Raw genomic sequence first — 20,200 nt, 5'->3', positions numbered from 1 at the left:
TTAGGCTTAGCTCCTGGATATTTCCTTTGTTCCAAGACCTTTCCCTCAGCTGCTCTTTCCTCCTCCCTTCTTCCTTCCAGTGGAGACAATTCTTCCCTCTCCGCCTCCATTTCCTTTTCACCTGTCTTTGGTTCAGTCATCATCCGGTTCGAAGGACCATTGAAAGATTAGTGGAATTTGTGTGGGTAGCTGGACAGGTAGGATGACTGACAGTGAAGGTGAACAGGTGGTCACGTGTCAGGTGACAGAGGAATGGATGAGACTGAGGCAGGAATTCCTTTAACCATAAATTGGTATATTTGCTGAGTAGTCTGTGCTGCATCACAAAGGAAACAAATAACATGTATCCAATCAAATTCATAATCAAAGATCAAATCATATCATTCATTAAAACTTCTTGCTCCTACCTGAGACGCAGATGTCTCATCTAGACACCTGGAAATGCAAATGCGCTACGCTAAATGCTAAATGTACTCGTTAAAACTCAAACGTTCATTAAAACACACATGCAGGGTATTGAATTATAGCTACACTCGTTGTGAATCTAGCCAACAAGTCAGATTTTTAAAATGCTTTTCGGCGAAAGCATGAGAAGCTATTATCTGATAGCATGCAACACCCCAATATACCTGAAGGGGACGTAAACAAAATAATTAGCGTAGCCGGCGCTACACAAAACGCAGAAATAAAATATAAAACATTTGTTACCTTTGATGATATTCTTTGTTGGCACTCCTATATGTTCCATAAACATCACAATTGGGTCTTTTTCCCGATTAAATCCGTCCATGTATGCCCAAAATATCCATTTGTATAGCCTGTCTGGTTCAGGAAAAAAGCTCCCTTCCAACACGCAACGTCATTTTTTAAAATTATATAAGTTGCCTATATTCTTTGACAAAACACTTCAACCTACTTTTGTAACCCAACTTTAGGTATTTGTAAACGTTAATAAGCGATCAAATTGATCACTGGGCGATCTGTATTCAATAGCAGCTACTCAAGAAAACGATGTCCTTTGTCTCTCTTCCAAAATCGATTGCTGTATGCTGGACGAAATTAAGGATCTATTTGTCATTACACAAAGGATTTTTGTCAATGAAAATTACGTTTTTGGCGACATCGTGTGGAAGTTGTAGGAACTGCAAGCTCCCTGCTATATATTTTTACTTGCAATAAACAATTCAGAGACTGGAGGATTAATACTTTTCTGTGGTTTTTGTGACCAGGTTTTTCTTGGGATTTCGCTTGCTGTTCACGTTCTGTTATAGTCACAGACATTATTTAACCAGTTTTAGAATCTTCAGAGTGTTTTCTATCCACACATATTAATCATATGCATATACTATATTCCTGGCATGAGTAGCAGGACGCTGAAATGTTGCGCGATTTTTAACAGAATGTTCGAAAAAGTAGGGGGTAGACTGAAGAGGTTCATAATTTAGGGAATTCAACAGTCCAGTTCATTAAGAAGTCAATAGTAATCATCCGCGAGTCATTTAGACTCGTAACTATTTATCATAAATCATGAAATAATACAAACAGTGAATGGTTATACAATCTATAATCCCCATTATCAAAGTCAATCAGTTAGCAAACAATGACATTTCTCATTTCACTCTTTCAATTGTCTTCATGTGTACATATAATTAATTTCAATACACATGAACCATGTCGATTGCATAATTGGTCTATGAGGATCCGTAGGGCCGTGATCATTGACAATTCACATTACACAATATGTTTGAAGCTGCGCTCCAAGCCGCGCTCCGCGGTAATAACTATTAACAATAATTGATGGCCCATCTCCGGATCTCAACAGATAGTTCAGATGAAAGGTAACATGAAAGGTAACAGAGTCGGTGGACTTACGTGGATTCATGGACGCACAGAACTTCTGGATCAGATGGAGTTAAGGAAGAGAAAGCAGCAAGATCAGGCGATGGCAATTTCCTCCTTTTATGGAGTTGAGATCCGTCTGACATTTCCACCTGACCTAATTAAAGCGCCCCTGGCCCAGCTGAGTAAATGGCAATGGATTAAAGGATTGTTCCACCAACTCCATGGGCCTTTTCTACACTTGCTGTTTAATCAGCTTCTTGATATGCCATACTTCTCAGGTGGATGGATTACATTGGCAAAGGAGAAATGTCAGACACGTCGCGGACACCGACGTCTTGCTCCCGGACAAGCTAAACACCTTCTTCGCCTACTTTGAGGAGAACATATTGCCAACGACACGGGCCGCTCCCGAGGCATTTAAGCGTGTTAATCCTCGCAAGGCTGCCGGCCCAGACGGCATCGCTAGCAGCGTCCTTTAAGCATGTGCAGACCAGCTGGTTGGAGTGTTTACGGACATATTTAATCTCTCCCTATCCCAGTCCGCTATTCCTATTAGCTTCAAGATGTCCACCATTGTTCCTGTACCCAAGAAAGCAAGGGTAATTGAACTTAATGACTATCGCCAAGTAGCACTCACTTCTGTCATCATGAAGTGATTTGAGAGGCTAGTTAAGGATCATATCACCTCCACCTTACCCAATACCTTAGATTCACTGCAATGTGCACACCAATCCAATATATCCATGGATGATGCAAACGCCATCTGAACAACAAGAATACCTATGTAAGAATGCTGTTCATTGACTACAGCTCAGCCTTCAACACCACAGTACCCTACAAACTCATCATTAAGTTTGTAGCCCTGGGTCTGAACCCTGCCCTGTGCAACTGGGTCTTGGACTTCCCGACGGGCCTCCCCCAGGTGGTGAAGGTAGGCAACAAATAAAATAAAATCTAATCAAACTTTATTTGTCACATGCGCCGAATACAAGTGTAGACCTTACCGTGAAATGCCTACATTCAAGCCCTTAACCAACAGGGCAGTTCAAGAAGAGTTAAGAAAATTAACTAAAGTTAAAAATTATTCAAAGTACCACAATAATATTTATTTTACCATTATTTAACTAGGCAAGTCAGTTATGAACAAATTCTTATTTGCAATTACATTTTAGGAACAGTGGATTAGCTGCCTTGTTCAGGGGCAGAATGACAAATTTTTACCTTGTCAGCTTGGGGATTTGATCTTGCAACCTTTCAGTTACTAGTCCAACACTCTTACCACTAGGCTATAACAATAACATGGCTATATACAGGGGGTATCAGTACCGAGTCAGTGTGCGAGGGTACAGGTTAGAGGTAATTTGTTCATGTTGGTAAGGGTGAAGTGGCTAAGCATAGATAATAAACAGTGAGTAGCAGCAGTGTACAAAACAAATGGAGGGTGGGGGGGAGGTGAATGTAATAGTCCTGGGGTAATTTGAATAACTGTTCAGCAGTCTAATGGCTTGGGGTAGTCCACGATCAGCTCCTTTGTCTTGCTCACATTGAGGGAGAGGTTGTTGTCCTGGCACCACACTGCCAGTTCTCTGACCTCCTCCCTATAGGCTGTCTCATCGTTGTTGGTGATCACGCCCACCACTGTTGTGTCGTCAGCAAACTTAATGATGATGTTGGAGTTGTATTCGGCCACGCAGTCGTGGGTGAACAGGGAGTACAGTAGGGGACTAAGTACACACCCCTGAGGGGCCCCAGTGTTGATGATCAGCATGTCAGACTTGTTGTTGCCTACCCTTACCACCTTCACTACGCTGATCCTCAACACAGGGGCCCCACAAGGGTGCATGCACAGCCCCCTTCTGTACTCCCTGTTTACACACGACTGGGAGGCCACACAGTTGTGAAGAAGGTGCGACAAAAAAGATTTGGCTTGGGCCTTGAAATCCTCAAAAAGTTACACAACTGCACCACTGAGAGCATCTTAACTGGCTGCATCAATGCCTGGTATCGCAGCAGCACCGCCCTCGATCGCATGGCACTACAAAGAGTGGTGCATACAGCCCAATACATCACTGGGGCCGAGCTCCCTGCCATCCAGGAACTCTATATCAGGCGGTGTGTAACAAAGGCCCGGAAAATTGTTAGACTCCAAACACCCAAGCCATAGACTGTTCTGTCTGCTTCCGCATGGCAAGCGGAACCGCTGCATCAAGTCTGACACCAAAAGGCTTCAGAAAAGCTTCTATACCTATGCCATAAGACTGCTAAATAGCTAACAAAATGGCCACGCAAACTATCTGAGTTGACCCTTTACTTTTGCACTGTCTCTATGCACACACAGGACCCTACATACTCACGCACACTAACACTCCAACACACACACACACACACACACACCACACATACCTTTATACTGACTATGCACATGCACATGCACACACACTCACATACAATCATCACATACGCTGCTGCTACTCTGTTTATCATATATCCTGATCCCTAGTCACCTAGTCATACAGTATATACCTCTATCACGCTAGTATCCCTGCACATTGTATATTTGGTATGGGAACTGACTGACCCTATACATAGTATGCTTACTTACTTTCTTGTGTTCTTATTTCTTATTTAAATGTATTGTCTGTTTTTTGTTCCTCCTTATGTTATATGTAGTACTACATTGTTATTGATTACTGCATTGTCGGATTTAGAGCTTGTAAGAACGGCATTTCACTGTATTTGTGCATGTGACATTAAAACTTGATACTAGAACTTTCACACCATTATAACATGCACTGTAAAGAGGCTGCTGTGAATTTAACTTACAGGCAGCTCAGTGGCAAGGAAAATTCTGTATGTCACATTACAGTGTACAGTGAAATTCATTGAGGGGAAGGTTTTGCATTTCAGTATTTTACTGTAATTATAGCGGATTGGTGCAATCAGGTTGGCAGCTAGGCAAAGTGTTTACGCATCACAGCATAGCATCCAAAATAGAGCGTTGTCTAACTTTTTGTTTTGCTTTGGTGAGGGGTGTGTATTTTTTATTGGGCACAGGCGAGGATAGTGTGTATTGTCCCCCTGGTTTACATTAGCCGTTTTGCAGGTTTTACTGAATACATTGCCTTCAGAAAGTATTCATACCCCTTGATTTATTCCACATGTTGTTGTGTTACAGCCGAAATGTTAAATTGATTCAAATTATTTTTTTTCTCACTCATCTACACACAATACCCAATTCTGGCAAAGTGAAAACATGTTTTTATACCTTTTTGCTAATGTATTGAAAATGAAATACAGAAAGATCCATTTACATAACTATTCCCACCCCTGAGTCAATACTTGGTAGAAGCACCACAATTAGTGGATTCAGCTATTTCAGCCCCACCCGTTGCTGACAGGTGTATAAAATCAAGCACACAGCCATGCAATCTCCATAGACAAACATTGGCAGCAGAATGGCCTTACTGAAGAACTCAGTGACTTTCAACGTGGCACCGTCATAGGATGCCACCTTTCCAACAAGTCAGTTCATCAAATTTCTGCACTGCAAGAGCTGCCCAGGTCAACTTGATGTGCTGTTATTGTGAAGTGGAAACATCTAGGAGCAACAACGACTCACCCGTGAAGTGGTAGGCCACACAATCTCACAGCACGGGACGGCCGAGTGCTGAAGCGCGTAGTGAGTAAAAATTCTCTGTATTCGTTTGCAACATTCACTACCGAGTTACAAACTGCCCCTGGAAGCAACATCAGCCTAAGAACTGTTCGTCGAGAGCTTCATGAAAATGGGTTTCCATGGCCGAGTAGTCACACACAAGCCTTAGATCACCATGCGCAATGCCAAGCTTTGGCTGGAGTGGTGTAAAGCTCGCCGCCATTGGACTCTGGAGCAGTGGAAATGCGTTCTCTGGAGGGATGATTCACACTTCAGCACCTGGCAGTCTGATGGACGAATCTGAGTTTGGCGGATGCCAGGACATTCTAGACGATTCTGTGCTCCCAATGTTGTGGCAGTTTGGGGAAGGCCCTTTCCTGCTTCAGCATGACGACAATGCCCCCGTGCAAAAAGGGAGGACCACACAGAAATTGGCAACTCCATTTGAATGCCCATGACTTTGGAATGACATGTTCAACGAGCAGGTGTCCACATACTTTTGGCTATGTAGTATATTTATTTATTTACTATTTTTTTGAGGGATAAAAAACCTCAATATACCTTAAAATAACTAAAACCAAATTGAAACTGTAGAAAGAATCATGGATCTACATTCATATAGTTAGCCTGTGTCCAGCTCGCTGATAATCACCTCAATGAAAGCTAGACAGCCAGGGAGAATACAATTTTCAAAAATAATGGAAAATAACAATTTGGGGTAAATTTTGATGGCGAGGAAATATATTTTAAAAATTGTGCACATGTGGCCCTCAGGCAAATTGTGATTGACACCGCTGCATAAGGTCTTCAATGGCAACCTAACCTAATGTAGCAGGCGTAAAAGAAACCAGCTACCGGTAAGTTATTTGCCATCATTTGTCCATAGCAGGGTGTCCCAAACAGAGTCAAAAACCAAAAGGTTCACCCAGGGTGTCCCGAGGACCATTTTGGAAAACCCTGGTCCATAGTGAAGGGATGGATCAGGTTTTACTTTGCTCTTCAGTTTTGAGCTTTTTTTCTTAACAAATCAATTGTTCACCAGCCTTTTAAGGTAATATTGAAATCCTCTAAATGCTTCAAATATTTAGATACATATTCTGGCATATGGCTCAGTCCTGAAAGGAAATATTTATTTTAGGAAACAATAACATAACATGATAAGCTATTTTATATGATCTGCCACTGTCTACTTTGTAGACCATGATGCAAGTTTTTCGTTGATATTGACTGGCCAATAAAAATTAAATATTAAGATGGGCAAAAGAACACAGACACTGGACCGAATAACTCTGCCTAGAAGGCCAGTCTGAGATAGAGACGGTGGCAGAAACATTATGAACAAAATAAGTTACAAATAACGCGAAAAAACACAGACAATAGCACAATTGGTTAGGAGCTCGTAAAACGGCAGCCATCTCCTCTGACGCTATCATAAATTCTCCTTAAACCATAGAGAAAGAGGGCTCTGGATAGATAGAGCCCGTTTTAGCATGGATAGTGTCATCAACTGGGTGGAAAGTGCTATGGGTTAAATTCCATCGAGGTCAGCAGGAGGGGTCATCCAATTAAATGAAACCCTGAGCAAACATTCCATAACTGCAGATGGCAGTAAATCACCAACCTTAGCTAGATACCTGTTCAGACTATACACACTCCAGCAGACTTGGTATGCACTTTTCCAGTTTATTTACGAAATGCCAATACACTCGTAGAAGTAGAAGAAGAAAACATTTACTACGTTAAAATTATGAAAAGCTCTTAATGGCGGCAGAGATACTGGATATAATGATGAGAAGCATGTGTCTCCGCCCTAACAAAGGGATTTGTTGTCCACATAGCGGAGCAGCAAGCTGTCAAGCTCCTGCCTATCCCTCTCTTTGGATTGGTGGACACATTTAGTAATTTGAATACTTTTTTGAATATTCGATGAGGGGCGTTGACGTCAACCGCCTGTAATCAGTGGAAAGTGAGATGCTATGAATATGCATAGACCGTCTCTAATTTCGAACTTCGATATAAAGCATTTTTTCTCAAAGCTGCTGATATGTCACGTGCATCACACTTATATCAGTACACTCGTAACATCTTAAGCATTACAAAATTTCTATTAGATCAAATAAGCGTCACATATCATAACAGCAATACATTATTATCTTGACTATATTCAACACTCTCTCATTGCCTCCCATACAAAAACTCCTTACTTGCTTAATAATGAATGATCTGCTTAACATGGCAATGGATAGAACCATATCGCTTCGCTTCTTACTCTCTGATGGTGCTGCCCGATGGTATAACTGAAGACGCCATTTGCCAGGATAGAACGTGTGCTACATTTCCATATCTATGCCAAAAGCCACAGCCATAGAAGACAACCTCCCTGTTTCTCTGTGCCACATGCAAGTCATCAGACCTGACAGTATGAAAGACATTATTTTTGGAGATCATTTTTGAACTTCATATGAAAGACACAGACTGGTTTATGTTGACTTAACATTGACAGATTATTTGGGAGTCACTTCCAAACCCTTACATACTAAAACACGTTGATAATCCAGACATTCTGGTCCTCAAAGATTTAAAAATACATTTTAATGGAAACATAGCATAAGTACAAGTAATGCACACCAACACAGGTTTTCTGTGTTAAGAATATTTACTACATATTGAATGGTCCAATAAGGCACACAACAACATGATCATGGGTGAAAGTATTGACATCAGAAACAAACAGAATATGACAGAAATGCTTATTTTTTTAAACTTTTTTTTTTACAAAATACAAAACTTCCTGTTAATGGGAAATTATAAAATCCTTGTAAATCAATGTAAATAAGAATTTGTTCTTAACTGACCTGCCTAGTTAAATAAAGGTTCAATAAAAACAAAACAAAAAAAACAGAATGGTACAAGTAGAGTGCAGTAACTGTCATATAACAGAGTCATATAACACTCCTCTTTATACAGTAGCACAGTTCATGCTTTCCTTCTGTTCTGGATAATTCCAAATCTGTGAAAAAAGATACACGAATAAGATTGAATTTGATAACCTATGGAAAATGACTGAAAACAAATAACATCCATGTGTAAAATAGTTACATGCAACACAAACATACATAAAATCATATTAGAAAATAGCCAGACATATATACAGGCCAACTGTAGATGGTGCAGAGTGATGTCATCGTTACAGACAAACTTACCAAACTCAGAGCTCAAACCTCAGTTGACTTCCCAATGACCGCATTTTGAACCTGTGGGGAAAATTACCAGAACATCAGTTCATGCCTCCCATTGACATCACAGCATGATTCTTTTTTTTAAAGGTCAACTTTTTTTAATGCTTTATTTAAACTGTACAGATGTAGTTGGGGATAGAGATGAAGAGGGGAGACACAGGAGGAAAGGTGGACCTGGTGTCCGGTGCACAACATCAATGCATGGTTCAGTGAACATATGACTTAGCCTAATAGCATGATATTCATGGGAAAATGAACAGCTCATGGTTAGTCTCAACACACACCTTGGGAGGATCCTTAGTCAGGCCAGGTGGTTTGGGTGGGAGCGAGGGTGAGGTGGTTTTTACTGTAGACCAGGTGGGACTCTTAGCCTCGTGGAGGTTGTTGTCTTCAGGTCTGCGGGCTAGAGGCTCCTTCAGGCTGACGATGAAGGCGCACACAGAGGAGGCAGAGCTGCTGAAGCCGCTCACGCTCTCTCCCGAAGACTCGGAGCTGTCCACTGGAAAAGGAAGGGAAACTAATCTGAAAGGATTGAGGGGCTGTATACACCAGTGTCCATATCATAAACCATCTCAGAGTAGGAGTGCTTATTCATTCTGATTTAAAATAATTAACTGATCCGCTTTATGCCTGGCAGTTCTCTGTCTTTAGTTACGTCATATAGTAGAACATAGATCCCCTCTCATGTTAATAATAAAGCACACATGGAATTTATTGCCTGTCTGGCAAAAGCCCATTTGACCAGATCTGGTCTGTGTTGAGGCATCCACAGTAGCCAGACAGTAAAACAGACAGACCCTCCACAACCCCGTTCCAATTCATTTTAATCAAGTTAAAGCTAATTTAATGCATTTCTTCACAATTTAAACACTAAAATGCTATTTTGAAAACAGCGAAAACAAGCAAAATTGACTACAGCCATGATAACCTTTTGCTGCTGTCGTGTCTGTGACTATTCATTAATGTGAAGACTGTTGTATTATCAAATACAATTCTCTGTGTAATTATTATTACGTGAGTAAACTAATCATGTAAACTTGAAGAAACTAGGAAGTCTGGGCACCACTGAATTTTTTTTATATAGTCTCTATTTCCAAAATCGACTCTTCAGATATTTTTATATCTTATCAATTAGTCTTCTATTAATGTACCATTATTACCTCATCAGTTCTCATTACTGAATGACGCAAACCCTTGGATATCTGCACGAACCCTAGCCTAAATGATGAATCAGCGATATACACATTTGCTTAATTATTTATTTACTAACTAACTAAATGACCACAGAAATACATAAACAAACATAGTTATTGGTTACTAACTCAATGCATTGATAAGTCCGTAGTGGGCTAAACCGAATGAAAGCTTGGTAGACAATGGAGAGGGATGGAGACAGCGAAAGAGTGGGAGAGACAAAATTGATTCACTACACACAGTTGATAATTATATGAATTGAAATGCTAATCCTTTGCACATGAACGGCCTCTCTCTCGACCATAATTGAAATGTATTTATTTACACCCGTATGTCGTTGTTGTCTTCTCTGTTGGAATCGCGTACGTCTGCTGGAGATTCAGTTCATCAGAGTCTCTAGTTAACTTCCCCAGAAGTCACCATGTATTTCGTGGTTGTAGCTTTCTCCGCGGCTCTGGATAGTGTCTGTTGTAATGGATACGTCAGGCGGACAGTTGATCGTTGCATAGAATAGATGCTTCCGTGGTTGTCGGTATTCTCATACTAGATTTACGTAATTTCCAGCTGCAGACTAGTAATACTATGTCTAGGATTTACTCTTATTCTGTAGTGATTGATAGTCTCAGAGTTTAACCATTTCCGGCTGTGTAGCTGTCTGGTCTCCTGGGCCTATAGAGTTGTAGCTCTTTACCATTTCAACATGTAGTGTCAGCTCCATATTTTCTGGTCTAATGTAAATTTCATCAGGAGCGGGTTTTATAGAATTCTGAGGAAAGGGCAGTCCATGACGCCGACATAATGTCTATGCTCACTTGGGCGTGGCCCCTGATTTGGTTAACTTTATATGAAAACCCATAATTTCTCATTTAGAAGGTTAACATCACATTACATCTTTTCACAAATAATTTCATGTTTAATCACATACGTTTCACAATATTTAGATGTAAACCCCATAATTAAGAAGTGTACACAACCAAAGACACAGTAATGAGTGTTTCCCGTCCTTCATAAGATCACCAAATAAAACACACTCGTCATGACTGTCCTTTAATTGTCCACGGACCACTCCCACATTCTCAAACATAGAAATATTGTTAACTTATTCAAACTTTTGATGTCCCAGGGACTCTCTGTGCTCCACAGTTTACATTCCAATCTCGAACACTACAGAGCGTAGGGGCAGCATATTTTATGACTGACCAAAAAACAGCTGACTTCCCGCTCTCCCCCTCTACCAGAGAGAGAACGGCTGTAGAGCGGACCCAGTGTAACCTGATCCTTCAGATCGTCACAGGAGAGTTATGACACTGCTGTTGCTTCATTCCCCTGAGTCGATATTAGACTTATCATTCTACAAACATTAGCTGCTATGCACAAGTTTAGCACTAGGAGTAAAAACGGTAGTTTAGTTTCATGTGAAGTCAAACAGCAGTTACCCAGGCATCTACAGCCATCTTCCACCTCTGCACTGTTTTAAGAGAAATATTGCACTGTTGACATCAGATGCCTCAGCTTGATGCGAGGAAGAGAGTCTGACACATGAGACTTAAAGTGATAGTTCACCCAAATTACAAAATGCCATTTGTTTCCTTACTCTTTAAACAGGATTTGGACAAGGAAAGACAACCATTCATGCTTTGGTTTTCTTTACCCGGTTGGTGTCACAAAATGATAAGCATTTCCATCAAAAGACCAATACAAGTCAATATCCCTCAAAGTAGCATGCTTTACATTTCAAACAAACTTATTAAAGCCACTCACTCAGTAGATTCTGACTCCCGCTCTCCTGGTCCATGTCATCCTCATCCAGGACCCCAGGACGCTCCGAATACCTCCCTTGACCCCTAGCAACCCCCCTCAGCTTCGGGCCGCACAGGTACACCCCCGTAGGGGAGGACAGGGACCCTCTCCCCGAGGAGGAAGAGGAGTGGCTGCCGGAGGTTGACAAACAGCTCCCCGAGCCAAAAGAGTTTGGCCGCCTCACCGGAAACCCGCCCTGCAAGCCAGACGCCCCCGAGGAGGCCAACGCCTTGGATTCTGGGAGGGCCAGATGAGATCCAATTGTATGAGATGGGACTGGACGGGATTGAGACAACAAGAGAATTGCCAAAGTAGGAACAACTAGGATTGGGCAAAAACATCTATGATGGTGTGAATTTCTTAATCTGAAAATCCATTCCATTCAGAATTTAATTACAATATTAGATGAGTTTGATGAATGAATACGTAATAATAATGGGGTGAATTGAATACCAATGGAATTAAACTTGTCCTAATGTAATCTCTATAGTATGCTATGGATTTGTACCTCTTCCCATCAGAGCACAGTTGACTGCCCTGTCATTGATGGCCGCGTCGCTAGGCTGGATATCCATGAAGGGCTTGTTCCCGATACCCATGAACACCCTCTCCTGCATATGGATCTCTGGAATAAAGCAACCACAATAATAACATTGACCTAGATAAACTGTCACAGGTCAACCATTCTTGGAGCGAGGCACAATATGATACCATAGACAGAAATAAGTAGACTGCAGGGCTCGCCAACTCTGATCCTGGAAAGCTACCATCCTGTAGGTTTTATTCCAACCCTAATCTAGCGCTCCTGATTATAATATTATTATTATTAATATTTACCCATACACCACCTCCCCCCAACTTTTATTTTATTTTATGTACATTTTAACTGTCACTTTTTTTTTGACAGTAGATACAGAGTAAGAATAAAGTAATTTGATACTTTGATATACATTACATCTAGATAGATAGTACTGATACATTATACATAGTGTTTTCAGTCATAACTATTACAGAACATGAGATTTTAAACCCACCCCTCAGCAACTCTCAGTCCATCCCACCTATCTCCGTAAACCCACCCCTCAGCTACTCTCAGTACATCCCACCTATCTCTGTAAACCCACCCCTCAGCTACTCTCAGTCCATCCCACCTATCTCTGTAAACCCACCCCTCAGCTACTCTCAGTCCATCCCACCTATCTCCGTAAACCCACCCCTCAGCTACTCTCAGTCCATCCCACCTATCTCTGTAAACCCACCCCTCAGCAACTCTTAGTCCATCCCACCTATCTCTGTAAACCCACCCCTCAGCTACTCTCAGTCCATCCCACCTATCTCCGTAAACCGCCCTCTTATGATTTCCATGTGACACATATTTTTTTAACTGTGCTGTGATTCTTCACATAAATTCTGAACCTGTCTAACTGCATAGTATCTAAAGATTGTAAGTTAAAGATACATATTTCTACTAAAAGTAAAAGTATTGTTATGTTGTTGATTGACTATGGTTTTTCAAATCTCCCAACAACGCTAAATGTAGGGTTCATTTTAGATAAATGTTGTGATTTTTCAGCAATTCTTGAATCTGTGACCAGAAACAAGCTACAAATGGGCAATACCAAAATAAGTGATCAAAGGATTATGTCTCTTCGTAGCAAAATCTGCAGAGCTGAGATGGTTGTACGCCCCATATTCATAACATTCTGTTTGTGGCAAGAATTTTGTATACTACTATGCCTTTAACCAAGAGTTGTTTTTCGTATCAATTCATAAACCATGTGCCACAGAATCAGCACATCAAAAATCTCTTCCTAACTATTTTGCAACCTGTATGGTGCCGATTTCGACATTTTGGTCATCAAGTAAAACTGGTATAAGTTTGTATTTACATAAAATAAAACTATGCCAATTTTGGTCTTTAATAATGGGCAAACAAACAAGTTCACTACACTCACTACACTTTCTGATTATAATAATTAGCTGGTTAATCAATTGAATCAGGTTAGTTACAACTGAGGTTTGGATTGAAAAACTACAGGAGGGTAGCTCTCCAGAAACAGGGTTGGAGAGCCCTGAAGTAGAGAGAGTTCATTATAGCCTTACCTATGTCCCAAAGGGGACGGAAATAAGGATTTAGTAAGCAAGTAATTGACCTACTAGGGGAGGAACACAATAAGAAAACTCAAACATAGAACCAACAAATCTATGGGTATGTGCTAGTCTCAATCCCACCAGTGTGTCTTGGACATTATATCAGCGCTTAATATAGATCTTTGCTGCAAGAGCTTCCCGTCAAGACCCTCCCTTCTTCCACTTAGTCCTACAATCTGATTGGTTGCTTGCCAAGTATTGGCAAGTGATGGGAGCTGTATACCAGATACCAGTAGCCTGAAATTGCTTATTTTCATTGTCTGTTCCACATGATTACAGTTGAAAGCGTTGGTTTAAAAGTAATTGCTTTAATCCATCAACTCTTTTCAGATCAGTGGTAGTGTGGGAAAATATAGTAGGTTGACCTCTGTGGCTGTATCTGAAACTTTCCAAGCTGGCAAATCCTTTTTTCTTCAGTCCTTGTGTTTTCCATTCCTCTCAAAGTGCATTGGAGGGGATGATCATAGTCTTTCCATGGGACCGTCACCTCTAATGCCCTTTGAGAGGAATTGAGGAAATAAGAACAGAGCAAGCAAGGATTTGACTGCTAGTAATGTTTTCAGATACAGACCAGATCATTTTAGGACACGAGAGATCTGATTGGCTGGTTAGTCTCAGGGGTAACTCTGACCTCTGTTGTGTTCAGCCTGCTCCCAGAGGATGCGCTCAAGGTCTTTGGTCCAGGCATCCTTCACCTCTCTGTTCCCGGCCTGCAGGGTGTAAGTGTCCTGGGACTTCCTCCTTCGGAACCAGATCTCAAAGCACAGCCCGCTGTCCCCTGAATTGTGGGTCATCCCAATGTCAGAGGTCTGTCAGAACAGAAAACGTGGTCTTTAAACAAACTACAGCTTGTAAAAGGTTTTGAAGTGTTCATAAACCCTTTATAAGGCATATAAAGGACTATACGTGGATATAACAGTGTATGTATATTTTGAAAGTAATCAACCTAGACAGACAGGTTTCCTTCTCCATTTACAAACAGGGTATGTGTTAACGTACAGTGAATCATATACAGTTTTCCACGCAATAGAGGAAGTGGGCCTGGAAGTGAAACTTTTGGAGGGTAGCTACAGTAGCTCAAATTAGAAATTTCACATAATACTTTTCATCTGATGCAAGGCCTCCACATGACCCTTTTATGACGTAAGCATGTGTTTCAATGATTTCCAAGGAAGGTAGTGTCACGCTGAATAAATTATTTGTGAGACAGCCACAGGAATGCATAATAGTTTTTGATTATTTTACCCCAAGTTACGGTGTGCCGTGTAAAGGCACAGGGATAACGACCAAACAAACACTATACAAAAACACAGGGTTGAAACCCAAACAAAAGAGCGAGGAGTACCTCGAATAAATAACACAAGTGCACAATGATTAACACACGGGACGAGACCCGTAATTGTCTGTGCAATCCACAATGACACGAAAGCCCAAAACACACAGCACAGGTGCCCACACAACCAACGGACATTGTAACATTAATTGACCGCCCAATGGAAACCAAAGGGCACATATATACAAATACAAATCAGTGGGAATAGGGGACAGGTGGTTTTGGCTCAAGTTTCACATTGAGGTATATTGTGCTGTGTTTTGTATACCTGCATACCTTGAATGACTGTTTATATACATAAGTGTCGTTGCCCACGTCGGTCCTCTTAGTCTTGCTGAAGAGGACAAGGTCCTGGAAGAGGAAGATGTGGCGGAAACACTTTTTCTTTCTGAAGGACACCAGGAACTCGTCCTGACAAATCAGCTGCCCCTGCTCCTTCAAGTTGACCTACAGGAGAAGAAAAATTACATTGAGGGCAGGCTGAATTCTGTCAGGGTGCATCTGTGGTAAGATCAACCCTTTTAAGTACATTGACATTTGACCTTATACTGTATTCATCCCCTGATAGGAACAAACTAAGAAGTGTTATAGGTTCCGAACGACCTCACAAATGTGGTAGATCAATGTTATTTGGTTTAGGTGGGTAAATCATTTGGCCAAAGTGGGTCACCCGAAAATAAGTTTCAAAACCCCTGCACTGTACTGTATGACCGGAAGAGTCAAACTTGTATCTTTATCTTACAAACTTGACAACGGAGGTTAACATAAAAAGGGAGAAAATATTAATATCCGAACAAACTCACAATTGTGGTTTACAGTATAGGCCACAGATGGGGATTTGGGTCTAGCCAATTTTTCCAATGTGGGTCGGCTGAACGAAATCAAATCAAACTTCATTTGTCCCGTGTCGAATACAACAGGTGTAGACCTTGAAATGCTTACTTACAAGCCCTTAATTAACCAACAAAGCAGTTCAAGTAAGAGTTTAGAAAATATTTTCCAAATAAAGTAAAGTAAAAAATAATAAAAAGTAACACAATAAAATATCACTAACGAGGCTGTATACAGGGGGTACTGGTACTGAGTCAACGTGCGAGGGGGTACAGGTTAGTCGAGGTAATTTGTACATGTAGGTAGGGGTAAAGTATGCATAGATAATAAACAGCGAGGAGCAGCAGTGTAAAAACAAATGGGGGGGTGGGTCAAGTCAATGTAAATAATCCGGGTGGCCATTTTATTCAATGTTCTGCAGTCTTATGGCTTGGGGGTAGAAGCTGTTTAGGAGCCTTTTGGTCCTAGACTTGGCGCTCCGTTACCGCTTGCCGTGCGGTAGCAGAGAGAACAGTCTAAGACTTGGGCGACTGGAGTCGTTAACAATGTTTTGGGCTTTCCTCTAACACCACCTAGTATATTACTGTAGGTCCTGGATGGCAGGAAGCTTGGTCCCAGTGATGCTCTCCATGGTGTAGCTGTAAAACTTATTGAGGATCTGGGGACCCATGCCAAATCTTTTCACGCTCCTGGTTGGGAAAAGGTGTTGTCGTGCCCTCTTCTCGACTGTCTTGGTGTCTTTGGAACATGATAGTTCATTGGTGATGTGGACACCAAGGAACTTGAAATTCTCGACCCGCTCCACTACAGCCCCGTCGATGTTAATGGGGACTTTTTCTGTAGTCCACAATGAGCTCCTTTGTCTTGCTCACATTGAGGGAGAGATTGTTGTCCTGGCACCACACTGCCAGGTCTCTGACCTCCTCCCTATAGGCTGTCTCATTGTTGTCGGTATTCAGGCCTACTACTGGTGTGTCGTCAGTATACTTAATGATGGTGTTGGAGTCGTGTTTGGCCACACAGTTGTGGGTGAACAGGGAGTACATGAGGGGACGAAGCACGCACCCCTGTGGGGCCCCAGTGTTGAGGATCAGCGTGGCAGACATGTTGTTGCCTACCCTCACCACCTGGGGACGGCCCGTCAAGAAGTCCGGGATCCATGTTTATTCCCAGGGTCCTTAGCTTAGTGATGAGCTTTGTGGGCACTGTGGTGTTGAACGCTGAGCTGTAGTGAATGAATAGCATTCTCACATAGGTGTTCCTTTTTTCCAGGTGTGAAAGGGCAGTGTGGAGTGTGATTGAGATTGCACATGTGGATCTGTTGGGGCGGTATGCGAATTGGAGTAGGTCCAGGGTATCTGGGATAATGCTGTTGATGTGAGCCATGACCAGCCTTTCAAAGCACTTCATGGCTACCGACGTGAGTGCTATGGGGCGGTAATCATTTTGGCAGGTTACCTTCACTTCCTTGGGCACAGGGACTATGGTTGTCTGCTTGAAACATGTATGTATTACTGAATCGGTCAGGGAGAGGTTGAAAATGTCTGTGAAAACACTTGCCAGTTGGCCCGCGTATGCTTTGAGTACACGCCCTGGTAATCCGTCTGGCCCCACGGCTTTGTGAATGTTGACCTGCTTATGTTGACCTGCTCACATCGGCTACTGAGAGCGTTATCACACAGTCGTCCGGAACAGCTGGTGCTCTCAAGCATGTTTCATTGTTGCTTCCTCTAAGTGAGCATGAAAGCATTTAGCTCGACTGACAGGCTCACGTCACTGGGCAGCTCGCGGCTGGATTTCCATTTGTAATCCGTAACAGTTTTCAAGCCCTGCCACATCTGACGAGCGCCAGAGCCGGTATAGTAGGATTCAATCTTAATTCTGTATTGACGCTTTGCCTGTTTGATGGTTCATCAGAGGGTGTAGCGGAATTTCTTATAAGCGTCTGGATTAGTATCTCGCTCCTTGAAAGCGGCAGCTCTAGCCTTTAGCTCGATTCGGATGTTGCCAGTAATCCATGGATTCTTGTTGGGATATGTACGTTTGGTGACTATGGGGATGATGTCGTCGATGCACTTATTGATGAAGCTGATGGTTGAGGTGGTATACTCCTCAATGCCATTGGATAAATCAGAGAACATATTTCAGTCGGTGCTAGCAAAACAGTCCTGTAGCATAGCATCCAAGTCATCTGACCACTTCCGTATTGAAAGAGTCACAGGTACTTTCTATTTTAGTTTTTTTCTTGTAAGCAGGAATCAGGGGGATAGAGTTATGGTCAGATTTGCCCAATGGAGAGCTTTGTATGCGTCTGTGTGTGGAGTAAAGGTGGTCTAGAGTTTTTCTCCTCTGGTTGCACGTGACATAATGGTAGAAATTAGGTCAAACGGATTTAAGTTTCCCTATATGAAAGTCCCCAGCCACTAGAAGCACCACCTCTGCATTAGCATTTTCTTGTTTGCTTATGGCCTTGTACCTTTCATTGAGTGTGATCTTAGTGCCAGCATCGGTTTATGGTGGTAAATAGATGGCTATGAAAAATATAGATGTACATTCTCTTGGTAAACACTGTGGTCTACAGCTTATCATCAGATACTCCACCTCATGCTAGCAAAACCTTGAGATTTCCTTAATATTAGATTTTGCACACCAGCTTCTATTGATCAGTTGAACACAGATCACCACCCCTCGTCTTACCGGAGGCAGCTGTTCTGTCACGGAAAACCCAGCCAACTGTATATTATCCATGTCGTCGTTCAGATACGACTCTATGAAAAATAAGATATTACAGTTTTGAATGTCCCATTGGTAGGATAGGTCTTGAACGGAGCTCATCCAGTTTATTCTCCAATGATTGCACATTGGCCAGTATGGTAGAGGCGGGTTACCCACTCGCTGACTAATTCTCACAAGGCACCTAGACTTGTGTCCCCTGTATCGGCATCTATTCTTCATGCGAATGACAGGGATTTGGGCCTGGTCCGGTAAATCCTTTGTGTCCGACTAGTTAAACAAAAATGTTTTGTCCAGTTTGAGGTGAGTGATTGCTGTTCTGATATCCAGAAGCTCTTTTTGATCATATGAGACAGTGGCAGAAACATTATGTACAAAATAAGTTACAAAAGATGTGAAAAAACACTCAAAATAGCACAATTGGTTCGGGGCCCGTAAAACGGCAGCCATCTCCTCCGGCGCCATTATTTACATTGTTACTCTTCAGTCCTCCTTTTATACCTCTCCCTCCAATCCCCTCTTCCCCATTCTTCACTCACATCACAGTCCTGGATGTCGTCCATGGCCAGCAGGTTGTTGCCATGCCTTAGCTGGAACTGGATGACCTCCAGGGCGTGCTGGACCTCGGCCTCCTCACGGCTCCTGTGGGGCCCGCACTCCCTCACCATGTCCTGCAGCAGTAGGCTGTACTTGCTGATCCGCTGCACCGGCTTCAGCAGATAAGAAGACAGGTCCATCTTGTCCCCCAGCTGCAGCTGTTTTTGCTGGAGTGTTAGGAAAACAGAGTTCGGGACAATTCCATATCAATTCATTCAAATCAGAAATTAAAAACTGAAATTCCAATTGCATTTTTTTCTAAAATTGGAATTTGATTGTATAACATGCATGTCCTAACAGGGTTGTGGTCAATTCTATTTAAACTCAGTCAACTTTTAATAAAGGGTATTTCAATTTTTTTTTTGCAAACAGCATTGTTCCCGGGGACACTTGCACTACAAATACTTCACATAAGGATGAGTATAGCATTATATACTGTAATATCAGTGTACTCTGACAGTTTATTTGATGTCCTCACCTTGAAAAAGTCATGGCCGTGGTTGATGAGTAAGCTGTCTGACTGGGGTTTGTTTTTGCTGAAGAGGGCGTACAGACCAAAGCTCTCTCTCTGGATAGGGGTAGAAGCACAGAATTCAATAGAAAATACAAAAATAATAAAATATTAAGTATTATTATTGTATTCTGTTTTACACAGCTGTAGAACCTGTTGATTTCTCAAGATTATAATTGACCTGACTTGTGGCATGCAGTCCACATCACTTGTTGTTGGTGAGTGCCAAACAGATGAAAAGATAAGTTATAATAAAAAGACTGAAATGTCTCTCACCCCAAAAAGTAAAGCAATGTCATTGTAAAACACTTGTT

At 41.9% G+C, this 20,200-nt stretch overlaps 1 protein-coding gene across 3 annotated transcripts in view; it reads right to left on the bottom strand.

The window, feature by feature from the left end:
* Positions 1-8,134: 8,134 nt before the first annotated feature.
* LOC139413808 (pleckstrin homology domain-containing family G member 4B-like) overlaps positions 8,135-20,200 on the bottom strand; it is a 69,065-nt gene continuing 56,999 nt past the window's right edge. For 2 of the 3 annotated variants that reach the window (XM_071161583.1, XM_071161582.1), the window contains exons 16-24: positions 19,854-19,943; positions 19,318-19,542; positions 15,491-15,661; positions 14,513-14,690; positions 12,239-12,355; positions 11,692-12,006; positions 9,021-9,235; positions 8,701-8,751; positions 8,135-8,507 (exon numbers count right to left, since the gene is read on the bottom strand). In XM_071161583.1, the coding sequence (XP_071017684.1) occupies positions 8,713-8,751; positions 9,021-9,235; positions 11,692-12,006; positions 12,239-12,355; positions 14,513-14,690; positions 15,491-15,661; positions 19,318-19,542; positions 19,854-19,943 (1,350 nt within the window). In that variant the 3' untranslated portion in view covers positions 8,135-8,507; positions 8,701-8,712. The remainder of the gene's footprint in view (positions 8,508-8,700; positions 8,752-9,020; positions 9,236-11,691; positions 12,007-12,238; positions 12,356-14,512; positions 14,691-15,490; positions 15,662-19,317; positions 19,543-19,853; positions 19,944-20,200) is intronic. The other variant, XM_071161584.1, reaches the window with a different exon arrangement.

This window comes from Oncorhynchus clarkii, chromosome 7, assembly GCF_045791955.1.
Source record: "Oncorhynchus clarkii lewisi isolate Uvic-CL-2024 chromosome 7, UVic_Ocla_1.0, whole genome shotgun sequence".
In the NCBI taxonomy this organism is placed as follows: domain Eukaryota; kingdom Metazoa; phylum Chordata; class Actinopteri; order Salmoniformes; family Salmonidae; genus Oncorhynchus; species Oncorhynchus clarkii.
This window is presented reverse-complemented; position numbering and strand designations above follow the sequence as displayed.